The 12,086-nt window shown below is 34.3% G+C and overlaps 1 protein-coding gene across 4 annotated transcripts in view; it reads right to left on the bottom strand.

Moving 5' to 3' along the window:
• The window catches only part of STRN3 (striatin 3), a 114,431-nt gene that overhangs the window by 6,619 nt on the left and 95,726 nt on the right, over positions 1-12,086 (bottom strand). For all 4 annotated transcript variants that reach the window (XM_059057214.2, XM_059057210.2, XM_059057212.2 and 1 more), the window contains 7 exons: positions 11,906-12,039; positions 10,397-10,572; positions 10,162-10,209; positions 9,743-9,864; positions 6,254-6,421; positions 4,659-4,799; positions 1,266-1,373 (listed from right to left, as the gene is read on the bottom strand). In XM_059057214.2, the coding sequence (XP_058913197.1) occupies positions 1,266-1,373; positions 4,659-4,799; positions 6,254-6,421; positions 9,743-9,864; positions 10,162-10,209; positions 10,397-10,572; positions 11,906-12,039 (897 nt within the window). The remainder of the gene's footprint in view (positions 1-1,265; positions 1,374-4,658; positions 4,800-6,253; positions 6,422-9,742; positions 9,865-10,161; positions 10,210-10,396; positions 10,573-11,905; positions 12,040-12,086) is intronic.

The raw sequence follows: 12,086 nt of genomic DNA, 5'->3' as shown, positions 1-12,086 counted from the left end.
CTCAACTCAATTTACAGTTTAATTTAACTCAAGTGTTGTATGTGTGTGTATCTGTGTGTATGAGAGACAGAAAATGAGAGAGAGAGAAACTTTCCATTGTTTAGAGCCTATTGCTTCAATTATCTTCACATTACAAATAAGGTACTAGCTGGTTAACACCAAGAATTAATTGGCAGAATCTGTAAACAATTTAAAAGGCTACAGGCTCCTTATTTCTGATTTCTGGCAGTAAAACAGCTCTAGAGACTCACTTTTTGCTTTTAATGTAACTACTAAAATTCCTGAACCTCCCCTTACAAATGTAAATCTTCAATAATTAATGAAAGGAATCTTTTTAGAAATACAGTAAAGGAAATTGTCTCTTTGCTCTTGCAGCAGTGGAAGATGTTTAGCCTTCATAAAAATGTTTAAAGAATTGATTTGATAAGGTGTTGAGAATATTCACATGAATCTTCTTTCCTGTGCAATATATAGACCTGTGAATATCCATTCTCTTCTCAACTTGTTCTACTGAGTTAAAAGGAACCTCTGTCCATGAAAAGTGTTATTTGAACAAAGATATTTATGTAAGACTCTAGAGACTAAAAAATTATGACCATGTCCTATACAACCTTCAAAGAGAAATCTGTAGTTCTAATTTGCTGTGTTGCTTGATAATTTGTTGCCCTGAAAAAATGTTGCAATTAACATTTAAATTCCTTATTTGGAAGTCCTTCAATAACCCTCTAATCATTTTAGCTCCTCAAAGAAGCCTCTCTTAGCTATCAGACTTTTCCTGAAAGAGAGCAAATAGTACTTTATGTAGTATTCTAGGTAATGACAGATGATACAGAGGCCCTTAAACAAACAATTCTATGGCCAAATTAAAATTTGATTTGACTTCTATATAATTGGTATGTTTTCCTTACAACAAGAAATAGAGGAAAGATGACAATAAACAATTGCCACTGTATCATTTCATCCACTGAGAAATAATTTTAAGGACATATTTGAAATGCCAAATACTAGAAAGAGATCTTTTCTGCTATACTAATTTACAATAGAATATAAAGAAAAAAATTTCAAATGAAAGGGTTTATAACTGTCATGAAATGAAGAAATCATAAGAGGTAAGCAAGGTATTATATATACTTAAGGATAAAAATTAACATATTATAAGTGTGCTACATTAAGTAAAGCAAAAATTTGAGTTACATCAGTTTAACTTGGCAATTTTGAAGCCTAGAAGTCAATATCTTATATAGAAAATAAGATAACGTACTTACCCGTTTTATTGTCAAAAAATTTGATGTGTCTATCTTCATGAGCAGTTATTGTAACAGGAAGTGTGGGATGACTTACTACTCTGTTAATGTGATTACTGGATTGTAAACCTGAAAAATAAAGAATAATAATACACCAGAATTCAAACCATCGATGTAATGTGAAATCTAAAAAAAGTATAAACAAGACAAAATAAAATAAAAACAGGTTCACAGACACAGAAAAGAAATAGGTGGTTACCAGAGGGGAGGGGAGGGAGTGGCAGGGGAAGAGGTGAAGGGGATTATAAGGTACAAACCTCCAGTTATAAAATAAACAAGACATGGTGATATAATATACAGCATAAGGAATAAGGTCAATAATATTTCAATAAATTTGTACGAGGACAGATGGTTATTAGATTTATTGTGGTGATCATTTCATAATGTATGCAAATGTCAAATAATATGTAGTACACCTGACTTAATATTGTCCATCAACTGTATTTCAATTAAAACAAAACAAATACTTCAATCAGAAGTTAAATGATGGCCTTTTTAGTCTTACCAAAAAATAAGAATCACTAACAACTAAAGCTTTTCTACATAAAACAAAAAAATCTAAGAAATAAAACTACAGCTCTAGAGAGATACAATTTCTTACAATATGTGTAAGCTAGCATGCCCTATAATATAATATGGATAGTACTAGGCTCAAGTTTAGAAAAAAGTTAGAAGTATATTAATGCAAACTGTCAATATAGGTGGTTTAGAATTTTTAAAAGACCCACAAATCACTGCTTTTAATACATAGCCCATAAAAGAATTAGAGGCAATTAATAAAGAAAAAATTCATAAGTGATAATTAGATGTTTTCAAGAACCACCCACATCCCACCCACACTGACAAAAAAACAGAGAACTGGAATTAATGTTCTTAGGAACGAGACCTTTTCTTTACTACCAAGTTAATTTTTTTTTTTTTTTTTGCAGTACACGGGCCCCTCACTGCTGTGGCCCCTTCCCTTTGCAGAGCACAGGCTCCGGACGTGCAGGCTCAGCGGCCATGGCTCACGGGCCCAGCCGCGGGTAGACCGGGGCACGAACCCGTGTCCCCTGCATCAGCAGGCGGACTCTCAACCACTGCGCCACCAGGGAAGCCCAAGTTCTTAATTTTTGATTAGATTAGTGATGAGGGAGAAAAGAGAGAGATCAAAACAAATGGGAAGGGACCTCCCTGGTGGTCCAGAGGTTAAGAATCCGCCTCCCAATGCAGGGGACATGGGTTCGATCCCTGGTCAGGGAACTAAGATCCTACATGCCGCGAGGCAACTAAGCCTGCACTCTCTAAGGAAGAGCCTGTGCGCTGCAATGAAAGATCCCACACGTCGCAATAAGACCCGAGGCAGCCAAACAGATAAATTATTTTTTAAAAAAAGGGAAAATATTGTCAACATTAGACTATAAATCAATCATTCTACATGTATACAAGAACTCTTAACTGAACTTAAACACATTGAAAAAAATAATCTATGTAAGAGGAAGAAAGGGACTTGGGTTGAAAAGACACTTTGGGTATAATGTGGTTTGAGATTTGACCATGGAACCATTTAAATGTTTTCTATAATTATAAGATGACTTTTAAAAGAGCAGTCATGAAAACTCAAACAAATGAAACTTAACCATAAGATTAAACAAATGAACTTAACCATATATCCAATCGGCAGTATAAGCACAAAGAAATGAACTACTTCAAGTGACTTTTAAAAGCACAGTAATTAGACTGTCCAACACTAGTAGAATATACCCTATTATCAGTAATGATACTGTTGCTGGTGGTGTTGCTATTATTATTCTGAGATGACTGTATCTGTACTGTGACATAAATCAAACGAGAAACTTTGATGATTTTGCTGAGAACCAAGAGTTTCAACATTGTTACAATGAGATAAAGATATAAAATCAATGAGATATATCTGAATTAGAATTGGAAGTATTTGTATAAATTTATCAGTCTTTTTATTAAAAATGTACTTCTAGCTCTGTCCACTGAAAAAGTCTAACCAATGACCAACTCAAGCGACATGAAAGTCATGGGGACTGACTCAATAGCACAGCACCTATCTTGTAGTCTCTAAATGCCATTTTCCACTCAAAGAAACCATGGCTCCTTAGAGAAATGGCTGATTTCAGATCTGGGGTGCAAAGTGAACAAGATGAACCTAGAACACCTTGTCATCTCAGAAAGTAAGAAATCCATCAACAACTAACAGGGTCATGTCAAAAGGAGGACTCAGGAGCCAAGCTGAATAAGCTCCCTCTGGCCAAAGATGAAATAATCAGAGTAGCAATAAAGATAATACCTGCAACAGACTGAAATACATAAAAAAATTTATATCCAAGAAAGATTATAATGATAATAAAAACAAACAATACCCAAAAGACTCACTGGTCACCTTTGGAGGATGCTAGGGAACTACCCTCATCATTTTAAAGCAATCATTTATCTTGCTTTTCCTTTATTAACTACTAACTCCAGGTAACCAAACTACTGATGAGAGGTGCTCCTTTTTATAGAAGCATTCTAGCTAATAATGGAGAAGAAATGATAGAATTAGAAAATAATTTTTCAACAGTTAATGAATTAATGGACCCAAGCAATGACTGGAAACATAAGAAAAAGATAAACCAGACAATATTTACTTGTGAAAAAAATTCACAGATTACTGTGAAATAATCTTGCCAAAAACACTTAAAAACTTTAAAATGAAGACAAATAAAAACATTGAACCTGAATTTGAATAAGCCTCTAGATCCACAAACAATTAACAGGAAATAAAATGAATAGAGGAGTGCATTAAATGATACCACAAGGACGTAATTGGCAAAATCCAAACTATGGGAAATTCTATAGGACAAACTACCCAATTTCTTCAATTAAAAAATGCAAGGGAAATAAAAGAGATGGAGGGGGAACCTACAGATGAAAAGAGACCTGAGAGACTTACCAACTATCACAATGCATGGGCCTTATTTGGATCCCTATTTGAATAAACTGTGAAATACATACCACATCTTATACTTACAACCTTGGCCATTTACACATAATTATTGGAGCTGGATGATGAGTTCATTTGGTTCATTATATTTTCTCTACTTTCACATGTATTTTCATTAAAAACTTTTAAAATTATTTCACTTGCTTTCTTTTACTTTTACATTGCTCTACTCACTTCTCTGCCCCCACATACTCACCCAAGCTTCTAAGCATAATTTGAGGAAACAGCAGAAATAATAAGTACACAGTGAAAGCTAATTATTTTTCCATCCTGAATACACTCAAAATATAAAAATTAAAAGGTTACCCTCTATTGTGAAATAATCCTTTTTAAGGTTCCAACCTTACCAGAAAACTTACCAGAATCTATCTGTGATGAAAGCATCACCAATGACTGTGATGTTTCTAAATCATAAATTACTGTACTACCAGTGTTGAAAGAGGTCACCATATGAGCTGGATCACAGCCTATAAAGTCAACCGATGTAGGTATTCCATGCTCTGAAAGGAGCACAGAGAGACACAGTGTAAACACAATAATTTAGAAATCTCTGATTTTCTAGTAAGAAAAAGGAATTTGAATATTCTTGAAATAATGTTAATAATGAAAAAGAAAGCAATTGTGTTAGAATGGTAAGATATAATAGGTAACTTTTCTTCAATTATTAGGAGTTTTTATAACATTATAAGAAAAATATAGCTAGAAGGCTCTTAAAGTAAGAGCAGATATACACAAAAGTTATTGTTCTCCTATGCATTTTCTTCTGAGAGAAAAAAAACCCTAGGTTAGAGTTTACTGGTCCACTTGCAGTTTTATTTCTTACTGTAAAATGAAAAAAAAGCATTCTCACATCATTGTCTTGGGAGACTGTTCACCTGTCTGAGACTGGTAAGCCTTATCAAATAGCTAATACAAGTCAAATTTTTGGATCTGTGAAAATGAAGGTTTGGACTCTGGAATCTGCTGATACAGTACTACCCTAAAGTGGCCCAAGCAGCAATTTTGCTCTTTAACATATTAAATTCAACTGTCCAGATCAATGCACAACTATGTGAAACCTGGAGTAAGCAATTAATTACCTGTATGAAGCAAGAAACAAATTATCTAAATGAATTTTCATCTCAAAAGCTTATTTAGGGGGCTTCCCTGGTGGCGCAGTGGCTGAGAATCCGCCTGCCGATGCAGGCGACACGGGTTCGTGCCCCGGTCCGGGAAGATCCCACATGCCGCGTAGCGGCTGGGCCCATGAGCCATGGCTACTGAGACTGCGCGTCCGGAGCCTGTGCTCCGCAACAGGAGAGGCCACAACAGTGAGAGGCCCGCATACCACCAAAAAAAAAAAAAAAAGCTTATTTAGGCAATTCAAAAATAAGTAGAATCACTAAGGTATCTAGAGACCCAACAAAATTAAGCATAAATGTTCATCTAAAATGTTTTAAAACAAAAAATTATTTTTAGTAAAAATAAAAGGTACGATTTAAAAAAATTACTTGTGTAACTCAGTTTGCACTTTCCAGTTAAGGGTGCTATTTCAATGATTATGGCTAGACTTCTCAACCAGTGTGCTCATATGTAGGTTTATAGGTATGCCTGAGACTGTGATCCCTTCAATCTTCGTAAGCAGCCACTTGGATGGAGCTGGTGGAGGGCCTCTTGCTGTTCCTGTAAGTAGCCTTGTTTGTCTACTCTACTGTCAAACATACAAATAATTCTATTCTTCACATAGGACGTGTTCTGAAAAAGGTCTAAAAAAGCACTGAGCTACAGGATATACTTGCAAAGCACCTTTCTTATTTATAAAAATGACTAGGAAAAAAAAGATTATCACAGCTTTATAAAATTATTTCAATTATCTCTTTAAGCAGTCAGGAAATAGTAAATCAACTACTTTGTCTTTTTTATCTTCCAAAATTTTTTAAAATTAGCTTTTTTCAAAGAGGCAAAATTTACTCACCCCTGTCTCCATTGTAAGTGCAAATACATGGCAATTTTTCTTGTGGATTCCATAATCTAACAGTGCCATCTGCTGAACATGACAGTAATTGATTTTTTATGCCACTATAAGCAAGACCCCAGACAGCATCTGTATGAGCAACTAAAGTGCCAGCTAGAACATTTGGCTCTGTAACAAAAGAAACAAACAAAAGTTAGCTGAAAGAAGTTTTAAAAAAATGCTTTTGTATATAAAGATAACTTACTACATAATTAAGTATAAAAACTACACATACAGTCATAATAAGATAAACCAAAGTGCACATAGCCATCTCTATGTTGTGGAGTTATGGGTAATTTTTATTCCCCTTTCCAATACTTTCCTATATTTTTGCAATTTTGTAAAAGGAACACATACTTAAAAAAACAAAAAAAACAAAAACAGCTTTATGGAGATGTAATTCCCACGCCATAAAATCCACCAATTTAAAGTGTCAATTAAATGGTTTTTAGTATATTCAACAAGTTGTGCAATCATCACCACATCAACTTTAGGAATCCTTCATTGCTTGTTAGCTATTTCCCCCCAATCTTCCTCTCTGCCTTTCTGCAGCCCTAGGCAACCATTATTCTACTTTGTTTCTATAAATTTGCCTATTCTGGACGTTTTACACAAATAGCTTTTTGTGACTTCTTTCACTTAGCATAATGTTTTCAAGGTTTATCCAGGTTGTAGCATGTATCAGTGCTTCATTTCCTTTTATTGCCAAATAATATTCCAGTGTATGGATATACTACATTTTATTTATCCATTCATTTGATGGACAATGGGGGCTAATAACATTGAACATCATTTGTCCTACAATCCTGTTTCTCTATTAAATTCACACTTTCCACAGATATTTCTCATCATCTCTACAATACTCACAGTTCATCACCTGCCTTACTCATGAATGATTCTCTCTCATACTTCACTGGGGAAATACAGCGTTGAAATAGAAACTTTTCCCCTACCTTTCTGTCACCCAATCTATAAATCTACTAGTATCTAAAACCATCTTCTCCATGTTTCCTGATACAACTAAGGAATTATACTCCTTCCCTCAAAAGGCTAATTCCACCAGGTATTCTGGATTCCATTCAACACACTAACTTGCTTTCATGTTTAGTTTTTCTACTACACAGATTATCCTCCTCCCTGGGATCATTACCACAGCAAACAAATATGCTCCAAAATCTCTCAACCTAACAAACAAACCTTACACCACTCTCCCACCAAATAATAGAAAACCATATTGAGTAAATGTGCTTTCTTACCTCCCATTTACTCTCTGAAATCACCCCAATACTATCACCACACCAAAACAACCCTTGCTAAAATCACCAATGACGAAGTCTATTCTATCAAATTTAATAACATTTCCCTTCCTTCCTTCCTCCTTTCCCTCCTTCTCATCACAGTGCTTTTCATCCATAGAGGGTACCTTGAAAGGTCATCCAGAGGTCCCTTTACCTTCTGGTCTTAGCCCCAACATCCAACCTCTGTCTGGCCCAAACCTGGACGATCTATTTGTTACTTATAAAAAAGAACCTTTCTATCCTTTTATTATTAGACGTCTAAGCAACACTTGAAAGTGCATACCATTTCTTCTCAAAATGGGATGCTTGCATGATTCCACATTTTCCTGGACACCCTCCTACCTCACAGGCCATGATGCCTTCTTAGTTTTTTTGGTTGGCTCTCTTGCTCTAGCCACCCCACCCGCCATGTCAGAGCTCCTCAGGATTTTGCCTTCTCTTCCTACCCTATATAACACATTCTCCCTATGTAATGCCACCCATTCTCACATCTTGACACTGATGGTACCTACTTGATACTGCCATCTCTTAACATGCATAAAAACCCAAACTCAGCCTCCTTTATCTTCTCACACCTGTTCTGTTCCCATTCAATATGCTACCATTGTATACTCAGTTGCTCATGTCAAAAATGCAGGTGTGGTAATGAAAAAGTTCTGAATTAGATAGTGGTAATGATTGCACAACCCTGTGAATATGGTAAAAACTACTGAACTGTATACTTCAAAAGGGTGAATCTTATCATATGTGAATTATACCTCAATAAAGCTGTTAAAAAATAAACACGAGTCACTCATCCATCACTATATCCACTCAACCCAATTTATCAATAGATTCTGTCTGTTCTACCCTATCTCCCCAGTATGTCTTAAATCTATTTCTCTTCAACTGTTCTACTACCTACTCTAATCTTGGCAACATCATCTCTCACCTAGTCTACCAGATCACTATGTTACAACTTTACAACTTCACATTGGTATTCCTTTCTCCACTCTTCCCACCCCCAATCTATTCTCCTTGCAACAGCCAGTGTTATCTTTTTAAACCCTACATTTCCAAGTTGCTTCCTGGCTTAAACCTCTTTACTAAAAGTTAACTTTTGTTCTTTAGATTCTGGCTTGAATGTGATTATTTTAGACTATATCTAAAGAAGACTTTGGCTGTTACTCCCTCTCATAGTACTGTATCTTCATACCACTTACCACAATTTGTAACTATCCATCCCCTTGTTTGTGTTTAAAGTCTGTTTTTTCTATTAGACTAATTCTTATTTGATGTATGCTTGATATCTGGCAAATTTAGGCACCAAGTGTGTGTTAAATAAAAAAACCAAAGAGCTCTTAAATTCCTTTTTAAAAAATATTTACTTATTTATTTGGCTGTGCTGGTTGTGGCACACGGGATCTTGGTTGCAGCGAGTGGGATCTTTAGTTGTGGCATGTGGGCTCTTAGTTGTGGCATGTGGGATCTAGTTCCCTGACCAGGGATCAAAGCTGGGCCCCCAGCATTGGGAGTGCAGAGTCTTAGACCCTGGACCACCAGGGAAGTCCTTTAAATTCTTTTTAAATGAACCAACCATTAAGTAGACAACTATTTAACCATTCTCATACTAATAAACATTCATTTTGTTTTAATTTTTTATAATTACAAACAATGCCCTTGTAAATATATTTGAATACATGTGCAGGTATTTGTTAGCCAGATTCTAAAAGTGGCATTTGGGAATAAAAGTTTTTTTTTTTAATTAAGGAGTTTTTTTGTCCCTCAAGTTGACTGATTTATACCCTTATGTCCCTAATTTGTTTCTATCGTCTCCCACTAAATATTTTTTGAACTACATAAAGTACTTAAGTTTTAAAAATTATTCCCTATATTAAATTTTATCCTCCTTTCTGTAACTAGTACTGAAATTAATGTTTTAATTAATACAGTTTTTAATTTTTGAACACCATAAAGGAAGTACCAACTTGCAGGCTAAAATATTCATGGCATGATATTTCTTAATTTTTCTCTTTAATAAAGCACATTACTAGTAAATGGAAAGACTAAATGAAGAGACTAATACATATTTAAATAATCTTATAATATTTGAGGTGATTATTTTTGTCAGCCCCATTCACTTTAAAAAAGACATCTTGAGCCTTTTACTTACCGTATGTATCATATGGATCCACATTAGGACTAGGCATATTCCACCACTGGATAGTTGCATCAATACCACCACTAAAACACTGTTCTCCATTAGAACTAATAGCTAATGATAGAACAGGACCACTATTATAGGAAAAGAGGAAAGAAATTACTTATAAAGCCTAAGAAGAAACTCGTATTTGCATCCCCCCAACCTCTCTCTAAATTTAAGTGGTATCTAAAACTGTTTAGGTAAACATGTACATTTGAACAGTACTGATTATATTCTCACTAATACAATTATTAATCAAATGAAATATTGTTCAGTATGTCTTTCCTAATATAAAACAAACATTATGAGCAAATTATAAGGTTTTACAATTGATAAATAATAGTTAACAATAACTATGGTTAATTAAGTCCTAATTCAATAAAACTTACATGTGGGCCCTAAATGTGTAGATAGGCTCTACATCTAAAGAGGCACTCCTAAAAGAGGGGGAAAAAAGGGGTGGGAGGGGAGAAGATAAATAATGGTAAATCATTGGTTGATATACAAGGGTCATTAGGAAAGATCAAATGAGTACATAAAAGATATGGGACCATAAAGAATAATAATTATTTATAATTAGCAAATTTGGAAGGAAAAAAAATAGGCTAATATTAAAATACTTGCTTTTTGGCAGGAACTGTTTTTTGCAAGTTCCAAAGTTTCAGAGTATGGTCCTCAGAGGCAGTAACCAGCACAGGTTCTACAGGATGAAAAGCTAATGCCCGTACTCCATCAAAATGGCTACGTAGTGTATACTTGGGATTCCATGTCTTTCGAAAGGCATCTTTATTGGCAGGCAACTAAAAAGAAAGAGTGCAATATTTAGTAGTGGGGTAAAAGTAGTTAATTGATAGGCATGTGGAATTTTTGTTTGTTTTGGCGTGTTTAAAATATATATTAAAAACTGCTTTGCTAAAATAAAATGTCCAGCAGAAATTGAGTATACCTTAAAAACTTTATAACAAATCTTTATCATTTAATAAGAACTAAGAAATAATTTCATTAAGCTTTCAAATACTTAGATCAAATGAGTCCCTTAATCTGTTTTACCGAATCATCAGGGTAAACCCAAAGTCCTATTAAACATCAAATGAGAACAAAAACAAAACAAAACAAAAAAACTACCATGCTGCAATCTTTACATGAAAACAACAAAAATTATATAAATTACTACTAAAAATCCAAGGGTTACAACATTAACAATACAGCTGTCATTTAGAAAATCAGCATGTGACATTTTTCAAGGCAGCAAGTTAAAGTACTTTCCAAAAGTCTGAACTAAAGACACTTTATTGATATTGATAAGAGGTTAATCTTTTTACCTTCATTTCTCCATCTGTAAAGACAGGCTGTGAAACCACTTCTAAAGTAGTCAAAAGTTTATTGGAATTTAGTTGCTTATATACTTTAAAAGTATTAATGAGAATAATCCAGCCCACCAAGGCTGATGTCTCTAAAAAAGCATGCTAACGTAAGTATAAAATGTAGAAAAAAGGACTTTGTTATAAAAGGAAAAAAAATAATTTGCTGAAAAACTGCAAATTCACTAACACAAAATCTAAACAAGTATAGTTAACTCTCAATTGAGTGTTTATTGTCTATAAAAGATTTAATCCAAGGCTAGTTTCACCTCTAACACTGTCCTTCCCATGTCCTCTCCATCCTCTCCCCATCCCTCAAATGAAGGACTAAATATTCAGGAAATGACAAACTAACTCTAACATTATCCTTTAAAAAAAAAGCTCAATAATAAAACGTGCTTTTTAAGAATTATCCTGAAGGCAAATAAATGATTCGGGTTACCTATTTTTCTCTTGTTAACAGCAAAATATGGCTTAATTTGAGTAGGTAATTGAGAGTTGACTACTCAGGTAGATATTTATCAACCAATATTTTAAGGTAATCAATCACCCCAAACTCCTAACTAATCCACCACAATACCTAAGAAAAAATTTATACACCACAAAGGAAGTAGTTATAAGAAAAAAACTACATGTCACTTCAAATAAACACAATGTCACACTTAAACTTATCTTTTCCATGCACCTTGACATTAATTCTGTTTTATAAGTGTTTCCAAAAAATGAGCCTTCTATTAAATCATTAAAAAATTAAAAATAAAACTGCACTTACATCATAACTATAGTCTGCATCATTTGTTACCGTCAAGTCTGCAAGGTCTCCAAGGCCCAGTACACTTAACAAAACATCATCAGAACCCATAATAAATGACTTGCCTCCTCCAGATGGAAACGTTATTGGTTCAGCTATAAAGAACAAAACCGCTTCTTAAATGCTGAAAAATCATACAGTA

Source organism: Kogia breviceps, chromosome 3 (genome assembly GCF_026419965.1).
Source record: "Kogia breviceps isolate mKogBre1 chromosome 3, mKogBre1 haplotype 1, whole genome shotgun sequence".
Taxonomy (NCBI): domain Eukaryota; kingdom Metazoa; phylum Chordata; class Mammalia; order Artiodactyla; family Physeteridae; genus Kogia; species Kogia breviceps.
Note: the sequence above shows the minus strand (reverse complement) of the source record. Positions and strands in the feature narration are given on the sequence as shown.